At 42.9% G+C, this 24,668-nt stretch overlaps 1 protein-coding gene across 12 annotated transcripts in view; it reads right to left on the reverse strand.

The window, feature by feature from the left end:
* The window catches only part of LOC130358010 (arylsulfatase H-like), a 135,672-nt gene that overhangs the window by 23,842 nt on the left and 87,162 nt on the right, over positions 1–24,668 (reverse strand). For 8 of the 12 annotated variants that reach the window (XM_056560809.1, XM_056560808.1, XM_056560807.1 and 5 more), the window contains exons 2-5: positions 16,435–16,585; positions 7,611–7,732; positions 4,440–4,562; positions 343–757 (exon numbers count right to left, since the gene is read on the reverse strand). In XM_056560809.1, the coding sequence (XP_056416784.1) occupies positions 343–757; positions 4,440–4,562; positions 7,611–7,732; positions 16,435–16,577 (803 nt within the window). In that variant the 5' untranslated portion in view covers positions 16,578–16,585. Of the gene's footprint in view, positions 1–342; positions 758–4,439; positions 4,563–7,610; positions 7,733–16,434; positions 16,586–19,890; positions 20,081–24,668 lie in introns of those variants that run through there. The other 4 variants (XM_056560803.1, XM_056560800.1, XM_056560799.1 and 1 more) reach the window with 2 other exon arrangements.

Genomic DNA, 24,668 nt, shown 5'->3' on the forward strand with positions numbered 1-24,668 from the left:
AAAGATTTTCCTCTGTAGTATTCAGCAGCTAATAAGTACTGGAAGGATTAAGAATTTTTAATACAAGTAATTTACAAATCTGTTTAACTTCCTGGCACCAGTAGTTTTCCACTGGAGTACCCCTTTAATATGAAGAAATGATTCCTCTGTTGTGTGGGAGGAGGTAAATGAACAATCTTCTCTTCATCAAGCTTAGGGAGCTGTACTTTTAATGCCTATTGGTATTTTCAGACATCTGGGTGTTGCATAACAGACCATGAAGATATAATGTTCTACCAGTATTTAGATATTAACTATTGTACTTTGTTGCTAAAGTACAGTATATATAAATGTATGTTTTACCTGTTAATAAATGCCTTGGCCTCCCGAACGATTTGCGTGGCTTTTTTGTCTAGGTCCATTGGTTGTTCAACTATTTCAAAGTTCCTCATAAGTATACAGTTCCAATATGGCATAAATCCAAAGGCAATAAACCAATACATGAAGTACAGTGAACCAGCCAAGGTACAGATCACAATCATTTTCCAGGGGATGTGGATGAATTTCCAGATCTTGCCAACTATAAGTGTAAGCACTGTGATAAGGAATATCTGGGCCTGTAACTGTTTATTATACATAGGCATCTCACTTTCCCTTGAGACTTCACAGTCATTAAAGAGCGAGAACGGGGTGCCATAAAAATAATCAAAGCCATGGTTTAATGGATGGTGGCAGAAGTCATCGCTAGACTCACAGTTTACACCGAGATGCCATTTGCCTGTTTAAAATACAAACAGAAATGTGTGTGAATAGTACTTTGATTTTACATTAAGGGTGCGTTCCCATCTGGCGTATACGCAGCGTATCTTACGCTGTGCAAAATTTGCAGCAGCAGCGGGAAATACGCTGCCTATTCCTTGCTCACTATACACACAGGGCTTTCCAGCGGCAGCCCTATGCGTGTAGTGAGTTTTGGAGGCGGAGCCGTGCATCACAGTCATGTCGGTATACGGCCCCGCCTCCAAAACTCACTACCGGCATAGGGCTGCCGCCGGAAAGCCCTGTGTGTATAGTGAGCGAGGAATATGCAGCGTATACGCCAGGTGGGAACACACCCTTATAGTATATTAAATAGGACTAAAGGCGTTGGTGTCCCCTGCTGGAAGTGTTGTGGCAATGTTGACACCATAGTAGGTAAAATTAACTAAAAAGTGCAAACACTTTTTTTTTTTAACCTGGCCTCTGCCTGTATAAAACATTTTAAATCGAGTGGAAAATATCATTAACCCAAAAATATCAATGTGACAGAATTATCAATATAATCACAACTCTAAACCATGAATAAATTGCTCTTTAACCCCTTCATGACCCGGAGTTTGTCCACTTTCGTTTTTTCCGCCTTTAAAACCCATAACTCTATTTTTTGCGCCACCAATTCTACTTTGCAGTGACATCAGTCATTTTACCCAAAAATCTACAGTACGCGGCATTGCGATTAATTTTTCATGTTATAACAAGTGACCAAAAATACGCTATTTTGGACTTTGGAATATTACGCACGTGGCGATATCACATATGTTTATTTTTATTTACAGTTTTTTTAATGGAAAAAGCGGGGAGATTCAAACTCTTATTAGAGAAGGGGATAAATGATCTTTATTCACTTTTTTTTTGCAATGTAATATCTCCCATAGGGGGCTATAACACTGCACACACTGATCTTTTACATTGATCAATGGTTTCTCATAGGAAACCATTGATCAATGATTCTGCCGATTGACTGCTCATGCGTGGATCTCAGGCACTGAGCAGTCCTTTGGCGATCGGACAGGGAGGAGGAAGGTAGGGACCCTCCTGCTGTCTTACAGCTGTTGTAACCCCGCGTCATATCACGGCGGGCCCGGCGTCATAGTGAAGCCGGGACCCGCCTCTAATAGCGTGCAGCGCCGATCGCGGTGCCGCGCGCTATTAACCCTTTAGCCGCGCACTCAGAGCAGAGCCGTGCGGCTAAAAGCGAAACCGAAAGTGGAGGCTAGCTCAGTCGGGCTGTTCGGGATAGCCGCTGCTAATCGCGGCATCCCGAACAGCTGACAGGACAGCGGGAGGGCCCCTACCTGCCTCTCCGCTGTCCGATCGCCGAATGACTGCTCAGTGCCTGAGATTCAGGCATGAGCAGTCATGCGGCAGAATCGTTGATCACTGGTTTCTTATGAGAAACCAGTGATCAATGATGAAGATCAGTGTGTGCAGTGTTATAGGTCCCTATGGGACCTATAACACTGCAAAAAAAAAAAGTGAAAAAAAAAGTAAATAAAGATCATTTAACTCCTCCCCTATTAAAAATTTGAATCACCCCCCTTTTCCAATAAAAAAAAAAAAAAAAAAACTGTGTCAATAAAAATAAACATATATGGTATCACCGCGTGCGGAAATGTCCGAATTATAAAAATATATCATTAATTAAACCGCTCGGTCAATGGCGTGCGCGCAAAAAAATGGCGTGCGCGCATTTTTGGTCACTTTTTATATCATTTAAAAATGAATAAAAAGCAAACAATAAGTCCAATCAATGCAAAAATGGTACCGTTAAAAACTTCAGATCACGGTGCAAAAAATGAGCCCTCATACCGCCCCATAGATGGAAAAGTAAAAAAGTTATAGGGGTCAGAAGATGACAATTTTAAACATATTAATTTTCCTGCATGTAGTTATGATTTTTTCCAGAAGTCCGACAAAATCAAACCTATATAAGTAGGGTATCATTTTAATCGTATGGACCTACAGAATAAAGATAAGGTGTCATTTTTACCGAAAAATGTACTACGTAGAAACGGAAGCCCCCAAAAGTTACAAAACAGCGTTTTTTTTTTCAATTTTGTCGCACAATGATTTTTTTTCCCGTTTCACCGTAAATTTTTGGGCAAAATGACTGACGTCATTACAAAGTAGAATTGGTGGCGCAAAAAATAAGCCATCATATGGATTTTTAGGTGCAAAATTGAAAGTTATGATTTTTTAAAGGCAAGGAGCAAAAAACGAAAATGCAAAAACGGAAAACCCCCCGGTCCTTAAGGGGTTAAAGAGGACCTGTAGTCAAACCAGAGAATATAGGCGATTGCCTTATCATTAAATGGGTTATGGCGCCTTGATCACACACCTTTTTTACGGATTTTTGATACACCCTTCTATTCCTCAGATATTATTGTTAATAATTTGTCTGATAATTTAGGGAATCAGTCAGATGGGTGTGAACTTAATTTTAATAATGGGAGTGAATATCAGGTGATGGGTGAGATTATACAGTCAAGGGATGAGTATTAGGCATATATGCCCCTCCATGTACAACATTTACACCCCCTGACTGTATAATCCCGCTCATCACCTGATATTCATTCCTATTACTAAAATGAAGTTCACGCCCATCTGACTGATTACCTAAATTGCCAGACGAACTTATAAACCCACATATCTGAGGAACACAAGGGTGCATCATGAAACTGTCTATGATCAGGCAGGCCCGTCGCAAAAGGACAGGCAAACCAAGCAATTGCTTGGGGCCCCGAGCTGGCTTGGGGCCGCCGAGCAGAGCCGGTGTTTGCCTGTCCTCTTTCGCTATCCCGGTTCGGCAGGCAGCTGGCACTGTCGGCCTGCCGGGCCAGCAGTGCAAGAGCCTGCCTGGAGCGGGAGGCAGAGACTGAAGCCGCTGCTTCTGGCTCCTTTTTGTACCCCGCTCTTGCTCACTGTCTGTCAGCCTGGGCCTCGTATGTTCGTACGTGTTAGTTGTGCAACCTCTCTGACAGTGAGTGAATGTGATTGTAGGGTTCTTCACTAAATTCCTAGGGGTACTAGTACTACTATCTACCTGCCTACTGGGTCTGGGGGGAGGGGGTTAATCTGGGGGTACTACCTTCCTACTGGGGGGGAGGGGGTTAATCTGGGGGTATTACCTACCTACTGGGGGGAGGGGGTTAATCTGCCCCCCCCCAGTAGGCAGGTAGTACCCCCAGATTAACCCCCTCTCCCCCCCAGTAGGAAGGTGGTACCCCCAGATGAACTCCCTCCTGGGGTACTTGGGGTACTACCTGCCTACTGGGGGGGAGGGGGTTAATTTGGGGGTACTACATACCTAGTGGGGTTAATCTGGGGGTACTACCTGCCTTTAATGCATATAAAGTGTGGGTGAATTGAAACTGTATGGCTATGCTGTGGTTCCTGTAGACTTTGTGTGCATCTGGTGGCGAGGGGGGGGCCTCCATGTCTATTTTGCTTGGGGCCCCCAAATTCCTTTAAACGGCCCTGTGATCCGGGCACCCTAAGCTATTTAAAGACAGTAAAATCTCAATATTTTTGGGTTGACCTCAGGTCCACAGACTTTTTTTAATGCTAGTTTTCTGATATCAAGCATTGATCAATTTCCCTCATTATCTTTTGCCTTTTCCAAAAAAGTCTGTGGTACTTACCAAGGATTCCTGTAGAATAACCTTGCTCTTTCAAGATTTTGGCAAATGTTGTTTCATTTGTGGGAAGTCCTCCAGATGCAGCATTCCACAATAGCACCTTGCCATTGTGATGACCAGTCATGCCTAAATAGAGTAAGGATTGTAAGAATTAGACATTTAGTTCTACGCAATAATATTCCCAAAATGTTATATAAAATAGCCCATAGACTGGATGAATGTATGAAATGCTACCTAGTGGGGTCAGAAATGTTTTCTTAGATTAGAGCTCAGATCAACAAACAGGGGCGTAATGATTGGGGTAGCATGGGGTGTGACTGCGACTGGGGCCCACAGGGAAAAAGGGGCCAAGTAAGGGATGCGGGGCACTTGTTTCCTCTCACTACACTACGTTGTGGGCATCAGGAACACTGAAAAGGGAGGATTTATGGAGGAGCTGAGAAAAGAGGTGGGTGACTTTTTTATTTTTATTTATATATTTTTTATTTTATGGGGTGAACAGAGGGGGCATAATTCTATTTATTGGGCACATAGAAAGTCTAACTACTATGTGGGAGGCACGGTATTGGGGCCTACATATGTGAAGGCACAGATAGGACTTTATTATGTGGGGCACAACAGGGGTCTAATTGCTGGGGGCATAAAAGTGGGTATGATTACCAAGCTTGAGAGGTAATAATACCCTAGGAGGTAAGTATGGTGCTGGAGCATGTAAGCCAAAACATCTGACAGGTTCTGTAAGACAAGTCATGGCCAGCAGAAGTCTCTGTGATGGTCCGGACCAGATTGAATAATAAAAAGATCAGCGGGTGATTCTGATCAGAAGACATCAGCTTTGATTCAGAAGTCACCTGGGAGTGACTGGATGTAACTGCACTGTAATCACATATATGGCTTACAGATGCTGTGAGGAGTTTATATTCACTGCTATATGGTCACTTCATGGGGGGGGAGGTATTGGGCTACACATAGTGTTTTTTTTTTTAGTAACAGTATGGTGGTATTATTCAGTCACTATGCGGTAGTAATGGCAGTGGTTATTGTGTGGTTGTATTTGGTTACAGTACAGTGATCCCTCAACTTACAATGGCCTCAACATACAATAGTTTCAACATACTATGTTTTTTTCTGGACCATTGTAACTTGAAACCAGACTCAACATACAATGTACAGACAGTCCAGATCTGTGAGACATGTCACAACTGGAGGAACTGACCAATCAGAATGGGCATTCACTGGTAAATCACCTCTATTACTGAGGTGCAAGCACTGACTGGCTGTGCCAGGGTTAGCTACTCTTTTGGACACCAAGTAAGGGTGGCTCCATTTGGGACAATGTGTACTGTACTGTACTGTACCCTGAAGAAGCTCCTGTCCTCTACTTAAACCATTGTTTCCCAACCAGGGTACCTCCAGCTGTTGCAAAACTACAACTCCCAGCATGCCCGGACAGCCAACGGCTGTCCGGGCATGCTGGGAGTTGTAATTTTGCAACAGCTGGAGGCACCCTGGTTGGGAAAACCTGACATAGACAGTGATTTACAGTTCCCAGCAGCTTTTTCTTAATTTTATATGTAAGGATTTGTTTTATCTGTATTAGTTATCTAATTATTTTTCTTTAATCCTCTCTTTTTCCTAATTTTGGGTGACATTTTGGGACTTCAGAACCAATTACCAGGTTTCCATAGAGTTATGGTTTCAACATACAATGGTTTCAACATACAATGGTCGTCCTGGAACCAATTAATATTGTAACTTGAGGGACCACTGTATTCATGTGGCCATTTTGGGGACAATGCGTCAGAGATTGTCAACGATGCAACGGGAGGCTTGTCACCCTGTCAAGCCCTTAGTAATCACGCCCCTCAGAATGAATATGTATGAATGAGGCTGAGCTCTCTTAGCCCACAGTGCTGGTTGGCAGTGCCATACGGAGAAGAGAACATAGCGGTGGAAGAAGCAAGTGTGGGGGATAATGGGCAGATATCTGCATAATTATGGGCAGTGCTTTGCCTAAGCTCACTGCGGGCAGACCTCACTACGTTGTGACTCCTGGGACCTGTAGTTTTAGGCACTGGATAAAATGACTAGCTGGAATGGCGGAACAGGGCACCCAGAAAATTTTTTTACAGTGATGTTGTGGCGAGTGTAAATCTTACACAGTCCGATTTTGGTATTCATACATTGCTTCGTTACATAACTCCTTTAACGACAGCAAATTTTGGCCTTAAAGTGTTACCCTGGTGAAGCATGCAACATCACACTTCACTACTTGGCCAGTTGCATAATCGGACTGATGTGCTCCATTATAGTCTATGGAAAGCATCAGTCAGATGAGGCGGCCGGCTGGGACATGAAGCTTGCTGAGACCCAGTGCTAAACCTTTGACCCTGTCTGGACTATGTCAAAAATTTGTATAAGTGACAGGTATGCTTTAAAGGGGTTGTCCCTCATTAGGGTCTTTATTTTTTATTTTTTGCAAAAACAGCACCATTCCTACCCACAGGTTGTGTGTAGTACTGCAGTTCAGTCCCATTCACTCAAATGAAGCTGCAATACCAGACACAACCTATGGACCTGTGTGGTGCAGTGTGAGCAAAAAAAGATTCAATGCCTTTCTAATTGCCTTTCAGGACAACCCCTTTAAAGCGTTACTGTAACTTTTACACAAGTTTTACTTTTTTTTTTTCCATTACTTAATTTTTATTGTATTGTTCCACTAGAGAACTAGACCTTGTGATCTCCTGTTGCGGCACCGCTGTTAAGCCTGTGTCATCCTGCTGACATACTGTAACTGTATCCCCATTTGCGGTAAGGGATTGCTAAAATGGATGTAGAATTATGCCCATTTATAGAAAGAGGCTAATTAGTCACAATGTGGTGGTAATATGTGGCCATGTGTGCTCCTAGTATAGTGGTATTTTTGGTAGTGTATTAGTATATTGGGATTTGTTAAGTAACAGTATGGCAACATTTGCTCCTTGTATACTGGTGTTTTTGTCAACAGTATGACTGTTACTCTGAAATATATAGGGAATTTTCTAATAAATAAATAAATACATACACACCCAGACACATATACACCCCTCTCAGTTCTATCATGGAGAAGGCGGGCCCAGATCCAAACTTTCCCCTGTAGCACCCGGGACTCCCCTGTCAACAAATATGTATTACCTGTTCGGATAGGATATCGGCCCGTCATAAATGCTGATCTACTTGGGGAACATAAAGAAGCTGCAGAAATGTGATGAGTTAGCTTTACACCTTCCTTGGCCAGTCTATCAATGTTAGGAGTCCTGAAATGACATGAAACCTTTATAAACACAAAATAATAAATTGAATAGTTAAATAAATGGGAAAAGACATTCCTTATTCTGCATCTGTCAATCAAATAACACCATTTCCTGTTTTAGTGACCACAGTCTAGAAAATATTTTCCAGTGGAGTACCCCTTTAATGGTATCCTAATAGGCCATCTGCCCTGAGAAGGGCAGCCCAATGTTGCAGGGACCTATCATTCATTACTAAAAGTCCCTCAGCAAATGCTTTCCGTTTTTCCTCCAATGCCTTTGCCTAGGGATAGACAGTTTGTCAGAGAGACAAAATCTGTGTGTGGTACCATAAACTTTTGCAGAAGCTGCCAAATAGCACGTAGGTTTCTTCCTCCCTGATGAATTGGCTCGCCTGTGCATCTTGGGTCTTTAGGATGATTAGCATGGTTTTTGAAAGTTGGACCCCTGCCGATCTAGTAAAATATAATCTAGATCAACTCCTATTCAGTAGTCTCTGCCCCATTTGTCTTAAGGACTCCGCTCTCTCCTGGTTTTCTTCCTACTTCTCTGACCGCTCCTTTTCTGGCTCTTTTCTGCTTCTCCTCTCCCCCTTACTGTGAAGGTTCTTGAGGGATCAGTTTTGGGTCCTCAGTAGATTTGGTTTCTAGTATCATCTCTATGCTGATGACACTCAGCTCTGTATCTCTTCCCGTGATATCACCCCTGCACTATTGCTAAATACCACTGACTTTCTATCTGCTGTCTCAAACATCATGTTCTCCTTATATCTGAAACTAAATCTTTCTAAAACTGAATGTCTTGTATTTTTCTTATAGCTACCTAAAATCGACGTGGTGAGCCACGGGGTGTGAGGTGAGGTATAAGGGGCAGATGGTGTTGCCCAGGGGTAGATGGTATTAACACCTTTGTGTTCAGGATGCCAGGGCGTGATTTAACCTTAATAACCCGAAGGTAGCACCGCTAGTCCAAGGTTAGACAGGGGGAAATAATAGTCCAAGGCCAGATTAAGGTTAACGGTAGCTTTTACTGAGGTAGACAGATGGTACAGTCTATACAGTTCGGCCAGGATCCCAGAGAGGTGATCAGTAACATGGTGGAACTTGCAGCTTGCTGGGACTTGCAGTGACTTGACAGACTATAGGTGCAGGCCACGCTGACTACAATTGACTTGACTTGACTGAAGATGATGACTGATGATAAAGACGAATTGACTTACTGACTTGTGGCTGCAATTTAGGTTGAGGCCTCCAGATGTGCTGGACACTGACCCTGACGTCTGGACTGGACTGAACCTCAGCAGGAAAGACTCACAAGAAAGAGATTGCAGCTCCTCCCTATCTTATAAAGGGGGGCTGTGCAAGGAGCCCATAGGCTACCTGCAGGTCACCTGGTGTTCTCTGGGTAACAAACACATGACAAACATTATCATGTGACTAACAATCATGTGACCAATGTCAAAGGTCCTTTACACTTAATATACAACCTATTCACATTATGAGGGAACAATGCAGGAGAGCCCTGAGGACATACAGGGACTCAACCTGACAGGACTGTAGGAGCATATCCCGTACTGGGACACCACACTTACTTTTTCATCTCAGTATGTGGTACTACCATAACTCTCAGCAGCAAGCTCGCAATCTTGGGGTTATACTAAACTCTGATCTGTCTTTCACTCCCCATATTCAATCCGTTTCATGTCCTTGTCATCTGTAACTCAAAAACATCTCCAAAATGTGATTGTTTCTAACTACTAAAACAGCTAATACTCTTGCTTTGATTCATTCACAGTTTGACTATTGTAACTCTTTACTAATAGGCCTTCTCTTCTCTAAAATCTCCCCTCTCCAGTCCATCCTCAATGCTGCAGCCAGACTCGTCTTCTCCAGCCGTTACACCGATGCCTCCTCCTGCGTCAGTCACTACACTAGTTACCTATTCAGTCCAGAATACATACAAAATCCTCAGTCCCACCCACAAGACTCTCCACAGTGCTGCATCTTCCTACATCTAGTCCCTCCTGTCTGTCTACCATCCTACATGTGTTCTTCGCTCTGCTAATGATCTGAAACTAACCTTCTATATTCTAAACCTCTCACTCCTGTCTCCAAAACTTTGCTCGTGCAGCACCAGTTCTCTGAAATACAGTGGTCCCTCAACATACAATGGTAATTCGTTCAAAATGAACCATCGTTAGTTGAAACCATCGTATGTTGAGGGATCCGTGTGTGGTGTCCCGGTACCGTATTGCATACCGTACTTTGTATGGTAGTCCCCAAAGTCAGAGTTACTACGTTCAGGTAGGGTCCCCCAGGCAGGACCTTCAGTCATGTGACTATGTTAATTCCTCTATAGTATGTTGGAGGACCTTTGGAGGTCCTTGGGTCACATGTTTACCCATAAATATCTGTACAGAAGATTGACAGTTGTTATGGACCAGTGAGCTTAAGTCCAGCCCCAGCCCATATAAGGGAGCTGTAGCCAATGATCGCTCTCTTGGGTTGCTGCTCTCGTGGATGCCGGACTATTAGGACAGATAGACTTTGTTATATGGACTGTTCCTATTCATTATTGCATAAAATCTTCAGTAAATGTTCCGAGTTCCAAGTTTCTGCAAATCACCGGTTGTGGACAATCAATTATTTCCTATCTCCCTATCGCTCTTGGGACTGGTGGCGGTAGCACAAGCATACAGAGAATAGCCCTCACCCTGGCGTCACGAATAGAAAGGGTTAAGCAAGCACCCTTTAGTACCCGCACAGCTACTCTCCCATATACCCTACACCCCCCAAGCTACCACACGTGCAATGTAAAGTATACTAAGTTATACTCACCTGTCCCCTCCGCTCCGGACCATCACCGCTGTCCTGGATGTCGCCCTCCATCATTGTCTCCGCGTCTCCGGGTGGCCCCGCCGCTCCGGACTGTCTCTGCTTGCTGGGATCGACGCTCCTCATCGCCGTCATCACGTCGCGGCGCATTCCGCTCCTATTGAATGACGGGACGTGCGCGGCGATGTGATGACGACGAAGGAGAGCAACGGCGATGCAGCGGAGCCTGAAGAGGACAGTCTGGAATGACGGGGACAGGTGAGTGACCATCACCAGACCACACGGGGCACCTTAACCCCTTAAGGACACATGACGTACTGGAACGTCATGTGTCCACTCCCGATCTATAACGCGGGGCCACGGCGTGGCCCCGCGTCATAGCGGGTCGGGCCCGGCCTCTAACAACGGCCGGGACCCGTGGCTAATAGCGCGCGGCATTGATCGCTGTGCCGCGCGCTATTAACCCTTTAGACGCGGCGTTCAAAGTTGAACGCCGCGTCTAAAGTGAAACCGAAAGCATCCCGGCTAGCTCAGTGGGCTGTTCGGGATAGCCGCGGTGAAATCGCGGCATCCCGAACAGCTGACAGGACAGCGGGAGGGCCCCTACCTGCCTCCTCGCTGTCCAATCGCCGAATGACTGCTCAGTGCCTGAGATCCAGGCATGAGCAGTCATGCGGCAGAATCGTTGATCACTGGTTTCTTATGAGAAACCAGTGATCAATGATGAAGATCAGTGTGTGCAGTGTTATAGGTCCCTATGGGACCTATAACACTGCAAAAAAAAAGTGAAAAAAAAAAGTGAATAAAGATCATTTAACTCCTCCCCTATTAAAAGTTTGAATCACCCCCCTTTTCCAATAAAAAAAAAAACACAGTGTAAATAAAAATAAAAATAAACATATGTGGTATCACCGCGTGCGGAAATGTCCGAATTATAAAAATATATCATTAATTAAACCGCTCGGTCAATGGCGTGCGCGCAAAAAAATTCCAAAGTCCAAAATAGTGCATTTTTGGTCACTTTTTATATCATTTAAAAATGAATAAAAAGTGATCAATAAGTCCTATCAATGCAAAAATGGTACCGTTAAAAACTTCAGATCACGGCGCAAAAAATGAGCCCTCATACCGCCCCATACACGGAAAAATAAAAAAGTTATAGGGGTCAGAAGATGACAATTTTAAACGTATTAATTTTCCTGCATGTAGTTATGATTTTTTCCAGAAGTCCGACAAAATCAAACCTATATAAGTAGGGTATCATTTTAATCGTATGGACCTACAGAATACATATCAGGTGTCATTTTTACCGAAAAATGTACTACGTAGAAACGGAAGCCCCCAAAAGTTACAAAACAGCGTTTTTTTTTTCAATTTTGTCGCACAATGATTTTTTTTCCCGCTTCACCATAGATTTTTGGGCAAAATGACTGACGTCATTACAAAGTAGAATTGGTGGCGCAAAAAATAAGCCATCATATGGATTTTTAGGTGTAAATTTGAAAGAGTTATGATTTTTTAAAGGCAAGGAGCAAAAAACGAAAATGCAAAAACGGAAAAACCTCCGGTCCTTAAGGGGTTAAACGGCTATCCGGCAGCAGCTGAAGCAGTCTGCGCTGCCGGATAACTGTTTATGCAAGGGCCCCGACATACAAAAGCACGTATGTTGATGCTGCCTTCAGCATGCGATGGCCTCCGAGAGGCCATCGCATGTTGAAATTATCATAGGTCGGGGCCATCGCAGGTCGGAGGATCACTGTACTGTACCCCAAACCCTCAGACATATGCCGACATCCACAGTTTTAAATGTGCCCTAAAGACACGTGTTCATGCAGACCTACAACATTCCCTAATTGGTCTCCCCTCATTGCCTCCTTTTGAGACCTCTGAGCTTTGGAGACATCAAAAGTGCCATATTCGTCAGTCTCCTATGCTCTCTGCACTTTAGACATTCAATTTGTTTGATGACTGGTTTACCCTTCTATTATGTAACTATGCACTTTCTGCCTTTTGTCTCAACCCCATTCCTCATAGACTGTAAGTTCTCACAAGCAAGGCCCTCACTCCTCTTGTTTAAATATTTAGTGTATAAAATTGCAATGTCTGATACTTGCCTTTATTTGTTCCCCCTAAAATTGTAAAGTGCTGCATAATCTGTTGGCGCTGGAGAAAGAAATCTTATTATTATAGGTCAAAGATAACTTTTGTGTCAGACATTGAGTTGTAAGTTTATCAATAGCTTCTGATGAAAGAGCAATTGGTTCTATTGGTTCTATCTTTGTCTACTTATACAAAAGCTGATTAAAATGGGGAAGGGCACTGCACCATGCAATTGAGTGGGCCACTGATTTGCCTTTTGTAGTAAGGTAGAGCTTGTGGCACCAGCAGTGGGTTAGATGGCAAGTTGGTCTTCACACCAACTCAGCCATAAGAGACGGAGTACATCAGTCCACTTGTTATCCCTCACTGAAAAATGTGAATAACAAAGGTTAATGTCCACCCCTCATTTGGGTCTCTACTTTTGAGCTTTTCAGGTGGCCAGTAGGGGCCCAAGTTCCTAGGATTCCTGTGGCCATCCCACTAACCCACATAGAAATGCCACTAGGCTAGTAATCTGCTGGCCCAGCTGGTGCTAGTAAATATTCAGCAGCTCAGGGGGAGTGTAATGTTAATGGAGACCAATTAAGATTTTGGGGTATAGGTAAAATGATGAGAGTTGTAGTCCACAGGTTGTCACAGCCTGGGACACTGTGATCACTGTGGCCTGGGTATTTCTACCTGACACTCCACACTTCCTGAGTTGGTGCAATAGAAGTAGTCTTCAGGGACACTCCCTGTGTGGTTATTTCTCCAGGGTGATGTAAATTGGGTGCCCTGGATGGTAGTGTGCAAATACATAGCCAGGTACAAAGATAAGTTTCTAAATAGTAACTCAGTTCTTTTCACTCAGCAAATGGACACCACATGCACCTTCAGATGAAGACAACATTTAGGCAGGCTTTTCTAAGGCTGAAGCAGTTTTTTTTAAATTAAATCTATTTCTGTTCTATTTCTCTAGGTTTTAGGCAGTCAACTTTGTCTCTGATCTAGGGATATAACTGCTTAGCTTACAGTGTCTTATCTCTCTTCACTTAGTCTTTCAGTAATGTAACTCCCTACCGTGATTCAGTACTGGATCTTAAAGGGGTATTCCGGCCAAGATTTTTTTTATCATGTCTGATCGCGAGGGGGGGGGGGGGGGTCCACTGCTGGGACCCCCCGCAGTCTCCCTCAAGCACCCGCATTCTATGCGGGGCTGCATCTCCAGTTTCGGAAACTTCTGGGTTTCCGGGACTGGGGAAGTGATGTCACGCCATGCCCCCTCCTTTCAGGTCTATGGGAAGGGGCGTGACGGCCATCACGCCCCCTCCCATAGACATGAATGGAGGGGGTGTGGCGTGACATCACATCCCCAGAAGTTTCCGAAACTGGAGATGCAGCCCTTTGGATAGGGGATAAAATGTTTTTGCCCGGAATTCCCCTTTAAGTGTTGCATGACACAAAAGTCACAAGTGTACTAAGTCAGACTGGGGCCTACCACAGAGCTGTTAGGTCCCTGCACAACTTCTAACAGTGCATACAAAATGCCAACATCTATGTGTATATTCCCATACCATACAAAATTATTATAAACATCAAAGAAAAACCAAGGTATTCTGGGACACAAAATGTTATCTTTATTGCTTAGCAAAAAAGACATACATTTAAAATCATTTAAAAAAGATCACAAATTACCAAGATGGTCCTACAAATACACAACCGGAGGTCCATAGAACAAGGGGTTAATCCCCCCAAAATACCCATATATACAAATAGCTAAAGAGCCTACTTTATAATAAGAAGCATTTAATTGCGAAACGTTGGGTGACGGAGGCCCTGGTGTGTCCTTAGAAGGTGAAGTTAACAACCTCTTGCTATGTGTATAAATGTATAGGGCTGTTACCTTACTGGGTGCAGCCACTATTTGGGACACTTTGTTATTATAAAGTAGGCTCTTTCGCTATTTGTATATATGGGTATTTTGGGGGGATTAACCCCTTGTTCTATGGACCTCCGGTTGTGTATTTGTAGGACCATCTTGGTAATTTGTGATCTTTTTTAAATGATTTTAAATGTATGTCTTTTTTGCTAAGCAATAAAGATAACATTTTGTGTCCCAGAATACCTTGGTTTTTCTTTGATGTTTATAACAACTTCTAACAGGCAATAATAGTGTCCTCACACCTTTCCCTCCTGTACTCAATTTTAGACTCCTCTGCATATAGACTCTGGTTTCCCTCTGAAGAGAGACTAAGTTTCTTCTAGAAGGTTCCTACAGGTTCAGAGTTAGATAACAATTTCCCAGTCACAACTTTTGTTGATTTTTTTAGTCATTTGAGCTAGATACTAAAACATGTTCTTTTTTTTTCCTCTAACCTGTTTCTATATTCTGTTTGAAATGTTTTTACTGTAATGCAGTACGGATCACTTTCCACACCAACAAAAATTCCTTTAAAAGAAACAATGTAAAACATCATTGAACAGTATTAATTATAGAAGATATTTAGTGTTCCAAAGCGGGTTCACCTTGTGCTACTTCAAACACTGTTTGGGTGGCTGTTGCCTCTAAGGTTCCTGGCTCGGACTCTGGTCTTTACTTCCAAAATGTCACGAAAATGAATTTCATATGCTTTTATTTGTTCAAACACATTCTGTCGATTTAGTGGAAGGGATAACTGTGTATAACCACAATTCTCTGTAAAAGCTGGTGAGAAGTCATGTCACCCCTCAACCAATAGAGGGCGAAGGAGAGTCTTTTCTCCACCCCAGTCCCCAGGGACAGGGAGGAGACCCAAGAACACATGTGGGAGAGTCTGGCTAGAGAGGTAGCAACACCTAACTGCTGCAGTTCTTACACTATTAGTGGAAGTCTGCCTTTAAGCACAATATTTGAGTTCCAGACATAGCTGCAACCTCACCCATTCCCATAGCAGGGGTAGAGCCATCTCAAGGTTTGCTTTAGGGACAACAGTAAAGCTGACAGGCCTTATAGCAAAGACAGACATAGGTACAGAAATACTCTGGGCTGGCCTTTCCTCGCAATGGACTAACATTTGGGGCTTCTCTGCTGGATGCCCTCAGGTCAGTGGTGTCTCAGCTTTACCAAAGGAAATGTTGGTGAGGGAGAGAGGCTCTGCAAGCAAACACAGACTGCCCCTGAAGACCCCGGCGGTAAGCCCTCTTATTGGAACCCTGCCAACTGAAGTACCCAGCTACCTGTCTGCAGTTAAGAATCCTGAGACAAACAAGAAGGTCAAGCCAGGTTCTCCTAGGGGTCCAGCATGTGTAATGACCTAACTTCCATAAGCCCCTGAGCCCAATTGTGTATCAAAGGGGAAGCTAGCTGCCCAAAGTCTAGTACAAGTTGAATCGCTCACAATACCAGTCAATACAAAGTCTGTCTTCAGTTCAGTCAGTTGAGAGTTAAGTCTGTCTCAAGTTAGTCTCAAATCTAAAGTCAAAGTTACCGAGTCACAGGATTCCTAAAACACTGAGACAGTGGCATCTCTGCATCTCAGCCAAGTCTGTACAAGTGTAAACCGAGTGTCCGCTATTTCTGTCTACATCAAATGTACTGTATGCTGTATTCTGGACCTGCAACTATAGTAAAGTTTACAGCTATTATCCAGCATCCTGGCTTTTGAGGTGATTTATTATTTTCTTTGATACAGGCAATCAAGTCCTTTGGAGCAGTGTAAAGTGGAACTGTGAAGACACTACAACCATCATCATCATCACATTAGCCGCTATTATATATTATAACATCAAATATTATCCAAGTTTACAATCAGTTACCTTATAGTGTCATTCCCATAACAACCAACATCTCCGATTCCAAGGTCATCAGCCAAAAACAACAATATGTTTGGCTTTTGAGCGGTTGCTTCATTTACTGGAAAGACGCCGAGGACCAAAAGTAGCAATGGTAAAATAGCCATGTAAATACCTAAAACACAACAAAGAATGTATCACAAGTTTAAATAGACAAGACTGAAATGATTATTAAATAGATGATCTTTACAAAAATACTTTATACTGTATTTAAAGTAACACACCAAGGAGAGGTTGTTGAAATCAAGTAAAACTTTATTGGGGTGATGGGAATGATGATATATGTAAGTGATTGAAATATTAGAGCAAATTAATATGTTTATTGGGGAAAACTGTACAGTTATAAGTATGTTCTGGTACCCTGTTGGGTCTTTGGCCTGGAGACAAGATGAGATACGGTTGGGCATGGTGGTTCCATGTGGCATTCTGCAGCACATATACCCCCAGATGTTGCAGCTGGACCCGTAGATCCTGTACACTGAGAGGTTGCCTAAACTGACATCCTAGATGATCCCATAAATGCTCGATTGGAGATAAATGTGGTGATTAGCCAGGCCAAGGAAGTGTTGCAGTCCGATTGAGACATTCCTAGGAAACCCTGGCTCTGTGCAGGCGATCATTATCCTACTGAAAAATGCCACCATACAAAATAGGCGAATTAACATCCCTCAGGAAACAGCACACAACGGACCTCAGCTCACCCACTTTCGCCTCTGCGTCCACGGATAAAACGCTCATTATAATAAATTTAATGTGTATATAATTGGTGTACTTATTTAGTTAACGTCGCAGGACCTGCATGTCACGTGATGCGTTCCAAAGACTATGGTTTGTAGTTCAAGGACCTTTGGAGGAAGTCAGGTGTTTACCCATCAGGCTATGTAACGGTGAGTGACAGCTGACTTGGACCAATCCAAAACAGCCCTGCCCATATAAGGGAGCAGCGGCCATTGCTCACTCTTTCCTCGTGGGCTGTTGACAGGGAAGGATCTGCGCTGCTGTCATCAGTGAGTTAGGCCCGAGCCTTGCGGTGACGGCTGATCTTTACAAAACTGAGTGTAATCAATCCCTAAGCACTCTGCAAGATCACCGGACCACATCCGGACGGATGTTCACAAATTACGTTAAATTCTAAGACTTCTAACAAAAGTCAAGGTCCGTAACAACTGTCAGTCACTGAAGTGTATGGAGACTGTATTAATGAGACTGTTACTGTTCATTGGATGTACCGCAAGTCTTTAAGTAAAGTTTATCCAAGTTCAACTACCTTGTGGACCTTCAGTCATTATATGCATGCACCTATCGTTGCTGGGAAGGGCAGCGATATGCCGGAGAATTACCTCAGCATACTAGCCCTCAGCCTGGTGTCTCGAACAATAGGGTTAACCTTAACCCCTGATATACTAAAGCAATACCCTGACTACACTACCACTACCCCAGAGGCCTACCACATAATATATATATATATATATATTATATATAATATATATAATATATAATATATATAATATATATAATATATATAATATATATAATATATAATATATATAATATATATATATTATATATAATATATATATATATATATATATATATATATATACTCCGTGTGTGTATCTGTGTGTGTGTATTTTTGTATGTTCCAGCATCACTTCCAAATGGATGAAGATAATTCTATAAAACCTGCTACACACGTTACTTATATTATAATCCAAAGAAAGGCAGAAAACCACAAAGAGGTCCCATGTGAGAACTCACTATGACAACATACCTATCGAGTCACACCGGACACAAAAAGATCACTTAATCATAAACAGGTAGACGTTACTTATATGTCAACTAAACTTACAGGATATTTAAAGAGTACCTGTCATCAAACCATATTTTCTAAACTAACTCAGATTATATTCCCTAACTACTCCTAACACCCCTCCTATCATACCCTTCACGAACTTCCTGAGTTTAGTCTTCTGCCAGGCTGGGAGGAGACCAAACTGTCTGTTTGACTTCTGTGCAGGGAACAGAACAGAGCCACCTAGTGGCCGTTTATCCAACCACATTAAAACATAAAAAGGTTGAGAATTTTAACAGCAAGTAAACAGCAAAGTGTTTTATAATTACATAAGGAACAATATATTAAAAGTTTAGTTTGGTGACAGGTACTCTTTAAAGGGGTACTCCTGTGGAAAACTTTTTTTTTTCTAAATCAACTGGTGCCAGAAAGTTAAACAGATTTGTAAATTACTTCTATTAAAAAAATATTAATCCTTCCAGTACTTTTTAGGGTCTGTATACTACAGAGGAAATGGTTTTCCTTTTGGAACACAGACCTCTCTGCTGACATCAGGACCACAGTGCTCTCTGCTGACATCTCTGTCCATTTTAGGAACTGTCCAGAGCAGCATACGTTTGCTATGGGAATTTTTTTGTACTCTGGACAGTCCTTAAAATGGACAGAGATGTCAGCAGAGCGCACTGTGGTCATGATGTAAGCAGAGAGCTCTGTGTTTCAAAAAGAAAAGAATTTCCTCTGTAGTATTCAGTATCTAATAAGTACAGGAAGAATTACGTTTTTTTAATAGAAATAATTTACAAATCTGTTTAACTTTCTGGCACCAGTTAATTTAAAAAAAAAAAAAAAAAAAAAAAGGTTTTCACGGTAGTACCCCTGTAAATAAACCTTAACCCACCCCTCATTTGCGAGGGTTATTTTTTTTTGTGTGTAGTCCCATTAAGTCTTTGGAACTTTGGGTACCTTATTCCACAAGCTCCATTCTGCATCTCCTGGTGAGTGTGTCGGTCCAGCTTGCAAGCCACACTCCTCCCACAAGCCACGCTCCTACTATTTTCAGGTCTTTTTTGTTCCAGCTCAAGGCCAAAAACACAATTTTGCCCGATACACCCACATCACGGGTTCTTTAACCATAATCTCTTATCGTGGCTCTGCTGTACCTGACTCCACAAGCTCCACATCTCCAGATAAAATTGTGGTTTGCTTGCTACCTCAAGTGCTTACCCTGAGGCCTCCATGCTCAAACCCAACCACCACTGGATTCCAAGCAGAACCTGGATTAGTCACTAAAAAGAATACAGTTCCAGACCATGGCAGTGTCTTGTTCATAACATCTATGCCAGTGTTTCCCAACCAGGGTGCCTCTAACTGTCACAAAACTCCAACTCCCAGTATGCCCGGACAGCCTTTGGCTGTCCGGGCATGCTGGGAGTTGGAGTTTTGCAATAGCTGAAGGTATCCTGGCTGGGAAACGCTGATCTATGCAACGAAGACTATGGTGGCTGGCTGTCAATGGCAGAACATACAATATATTGGACACTGTGACAACAAATTTACTTTTACTAGGCACATATAAATGGTCCAGACAGATACTGCTATAGCAATAAAAGATAGTAGACGGCACTCACATGTATTCAATGTCCAACTGCCACCTGTGTCGGGATGATTGACAAGGAAAAAGTGGGAGCTACTTGTGCTTGTCGGCAAATCAGACGATCCTCTGTATTCATGGCGAGTCTGGGCCATCTGTTGGATGTGTGACCGTGCCCTCATGTAACTAGTGCTCCTAACACCTCTTACCAGCTTGGCCTGAATGGCCTACGTAGTGGCGGACAATTCAGGTGAGCATCCTGCTTCTTTCAGTTCAATGATGCACCCACCTGTTTGTCAAGTTGGTAAAATGTCTTTGACTGTTAGACATGCCTCTATGACTCACTCAAAGGTCACTTACCAAGAATACACTATGCAAAAGTAGCCTCTGAGAACCTATTTACCCCCAGTATCTAATCAGACCACACCTTTAATCATTTACATATCTGCTTGAAATAAAACTGCGTTTCTATACATTTCTATGTGGGTGCATTTTTTGACAATGAGTAAATATATGTAGATAAGGAACATGAACAATCTGGTCTTTTCAATGACTCTACTAATACACTATTAAATTGCAGTTACTTAAGGGGTACTCTGGTGAAAAACATTTTTAATCAACTAGTGCCAGAAAGTTAAACAGATTTGTAAATGACTTCTATTTGCTGAGAGCACTGTGGTCAGACTGAAAAGAAATTCAAAAAGAAAAGAACTTCATGTAGAGCATACAGCAGCTGATAAGTACTGGAAGGATTAAGATTTTTAAATAGAAGTAATTTACAAATCTGTTTAACTTTCTGGCATCAGTTGGTTTAAAACAGATTTTTTTCCACTGGAGTACCCCTTTAATTTCGGATTATGAATAGTAAATTCATTTATTGAAGCATATGTCAAATTCATTAAGAGGGCCATTTCTGACTGCGCATGCTTGGATCTCAGGCACTGAGCAGTCATTCGGCGATCGGACAGCGAGGAGGCAGATAGGGGCCCTCCCGCTGTCCTGTAAGCTGTTCGGGATGCCGCGATTTCGCCGCGGTTATCCCGAACAGCCCACTGAGTTAACCAGTTTCGGTTTTAGCCGCGTGGCTCAGCTCTGAGCGTGCGGCTAAAGGGTTAATAGCGCGCGGCGCCGTGATCGGCACTGCGCGCTATTAGCGGCGGGTCCCGGCTTCACTATGATGTCGGGCCCGCCGTGATATGATGCAGGGTTACCGTGTAACCCCGCGTTATATCAGGGGAGCAGGACCAAGGACGTACCAGTACGTCCTTGGTCCTTAAGGGGTTAAAGAATGCTAAAAACGACCCTCAATGACGACTATGGAGGATTGATCTAGAAATATCTTTGTTTCTTCTGATTCAGCACCCAGTAATGCTAATGTTATGTAGAAATCCACAAATCTTGCTGACCAACCAGATGTTTCCTACAACGCTAAATAAGATTCCGATTTCCTTTGACAAAGTTTTAGGACAGTACACACCAGGTGTTACATCTTATCATAAGGACACAACAGAACTGTTGATCAAGTTACACAATGTACACTTAGTACCTACTGTAGTAAGGTGGAGGTGGGGTGGATTTGGCCTCCTAAAATGTAAGATTATAGACTTTCATAGTAGGCCAGAATAGAGGCCTATAAACAGTAAAAAAAGATCTGCAATCCTTGCAATAGACTATGGAGGAACGTAAATTTCTGCTTACATCGTTACATATTATCTGGACATGATACCTTTTATTTAGGCCTATATATGTGTGTGTGGTGTCCCGGTACAGGACCTTGTCCTGTCCCTGTCTTAAGTCCCCTCAGTTAGAGTTTCTCCATTCCGCAGGGCTCTCCTGCAGGGCTTGCCCCTTGTTCGCCTCATATAAATGTGTTCCTGTAGGTCAGGTGATATATTATAATGGCTGTACAAATGTTTAGGACCTTCCTGGGTCATGTGATGTACCCAGAGTTCTTTGGGTTCAGGACCTACAACCAATGGGATTAGTCCAGCCCCCCTAGTATAAAAGGGGCTGTAGTCTCTAAATTCTCTCTATTGGGACCTGGACATTGAGCCAAGCACATTCAGCATATTTCAATTCATCTCAACTAGGCCAAAGCCATAAGATCCAGCAGCCACTAAAACCATGAGTTATAAAGCTCAATCTACAAATTCTTTGTGACTACTATTCAACTCAAATCCTATAATTAGTAGCACAGTGGCCTGCTTAAAGCTCAAGACTATTAGTCCCAGCCAAGCCTGTGAGGAACCTGCATCCCGTTTACCTAAGGAGAAACTGTATATTTGTAAAGACTGTTTACACAAGAAGTTAAGTAAAAGTGCCGGTTGTCGGCAGGGCCTTCTATACAAAACATCCGCATCCTGGCGTCACGACAAACCAAGGGTTAATACCACCAGACCCTGTAACACCATTGTCTCACCCGGCACCACATACATAGATAGATAGATAGATAGATAAATAGATAGATAGATAGAGATATATTATATATATATATATATATATATATATATATATATATATATATATATATATATCTATCTATCTATCTATACACAAATCAAGCAATGGGCTCCACATATGTTAACTGTTTTGTTGCCATGTTTGGGGAGAGGTCGATACATCCTTGTTACTAGTTTGTAGACAACACATACTATAGAGGACATATTTCTCATTAGGACAGGTGATTATTATCGAAATGTCATGAAATTAATTAATATCCAAGAATCGAATGGCTGTAAAGATGCTACAGTGGTGATAAAGCATTCTAACACACAGACTGAACTGCAAACATAGGCTATGTAGGAATATATTAACCCATTTGTGCAATATCAGGTACATGTACGTGGTGATTAGGGTCCACTTGCCGCATCACCATTTACATGTACCTGATGGATGTAAATTGTCACAGCACCACTGGGCGCTGTGACACACAGCCCGGCAACATGTGTCACCGACTGGGGACCAATCACACTGGTCCCTGGTGTAGGATCACTGCCATTGGTCAGTCAGTGTGACAGCTGACCAATAGGCAGCGGTATTCAGCCCTGGGAATCCTGGCTCCTCCTGCACTCTGTCTCCTACAATCCAGTGTGTTTTGTGAAGCAATCGGAGAAGCAGCCGATTTAGCAGAGCAAGAAAAATACAGATGATTGCCCCCAAATTCAATGCAGTGACTGTGCGGCAGGAAGGAGCAGGAGAGTAATAATCCTGCCAGTCGTCAGCCTGTCACTGATCATCCTGTCAGTGTCTCAATTAAGCCCTTCACTGCCAGATCACCCTCAGTGACAGTTATCCATTAAAGGGGTACTCCTGTGGAAAGTTGAACAGATTTGTAAATTACTTCTATTAAAATGTTTTAATCCTTCCACTTTTTAGGGGCTGTATACTACAGAGGAAATTCTTTTCTTTTTGGATTTCTCTTCTGTCATGACCACAGTGCTCTCTGCTGACATATGCTGTCCATTTTAGGAACTGTCCAGAGCAGGAGAAAATCCCTGTGGTGAACCACCGAGTGAATGGTGGGACCACGGGTGTGTCGGTGAGAGTGGTGGATCTGATGGACTAACCCCGGGGGGCTGGTTGGTATTAACCCCTAGTGTTCGTGACGCCAGTGTGGTTTTCGGGTTCCAGAACACTGGATTCTCTGCTATCCCAATTGCTAGAAGTGAAATGAGGGTCCACAACCAGTTATGGTCAAACGGAGGCTCTTTACTGAGTAGAAGACAGGTGCGATTATCTTCGCAGCTAAGGCCAGAATTCCCAGAGAGGTTGCCAGGACCCAGAGGACCTCGCAGCTTGCTGGACCAATATACTTGTAGTTCACTTGACTTGTAATTAGACTTGACTTGACTATATGCAGGACTTGACTAGTTTCAGTGACAGCAGACATAGACTTGAGACTTACTGGAGAGACGTGTAGTTTTTGTGACCTTCCAGATGCTGATCACTTGCACTGAGATCTCTGGTGGTTGCTGCCTCAGCAAAGACTTATATGGAAACTATGAGAAATTGTAATGGCCGTCCCTTTATATAGTGGGGGGCTGGACTAAAGCTCATTGGTCAAACTTCAGGTCATAGGTTAAGCTGGTGCTCTCTGGGAGAACATGTAACAGCAAATCATGTGACTGCATAACATAACATGTGACAACTTACACAGGTCCTTGAGACCTCCCACAGGTCCTCTATACTATCTATACATAGGGATCCTGTCTAGGCATTAAAGTGATACACACACCTTTATAACCAACAGGGGGAGACCTTGCAGGGGAGCTCCCAGGTCACTGAGGAACTCAACCTGACAGGGCCTACAGGTAGTACAGGACCATGTCCTGTACTGGTACATCACATACCCATAGCAAACATATGCTGCTCTGGACAGTTCCTAAAATGGACAGCAGAGAGCACTATGGTCGTGACAGAATAGAAATCCAAAAAGAAAAGCATTTCTTCTGTAGTATACAGCCCCTAAAAAGTACTGGAAGGATTAAGATTTTTTAATAGAAGTCATTTACAAATCTGTTTAACTTTCTGTCACCAGTTGATTTGAAAAAACAAAAAACAAAAAAAGTTTTCCACGAGAGTACCCCTTTAACCCCTTCACTGTCCGGGGCGGCGACTATGTGGCATGATCAGAAGAGTTGTCATCCAGTTTCACAACTTAGTTTAGTTGGTTTATTTAAAAAAAATGTTTTAAAAATCTAAATTAAATAAATAAATAAATTTGAGAATATATAGGTATACATACAGTGTGTGCGTGTGCGTGTATGGTGTCCCGGTACCATATCCTATCCGGTACCTGCGTGTGGGTCCTCTTAG

The sequence above is a fragment of the Hyla sarda genome, chromosome 2 (genome assembly GCF_029499605.1).
Source record: "Hyla sarda isolate aHylSar1 chromosome 2, aHylSar1.hap1, whole genome shotgun sequence".
Taxonomy (NCBI): Eukaryota; Metazoa; Chordata; class Amphibia; order Anura; family Hylidae; genus Hyla; species Hyla sarda.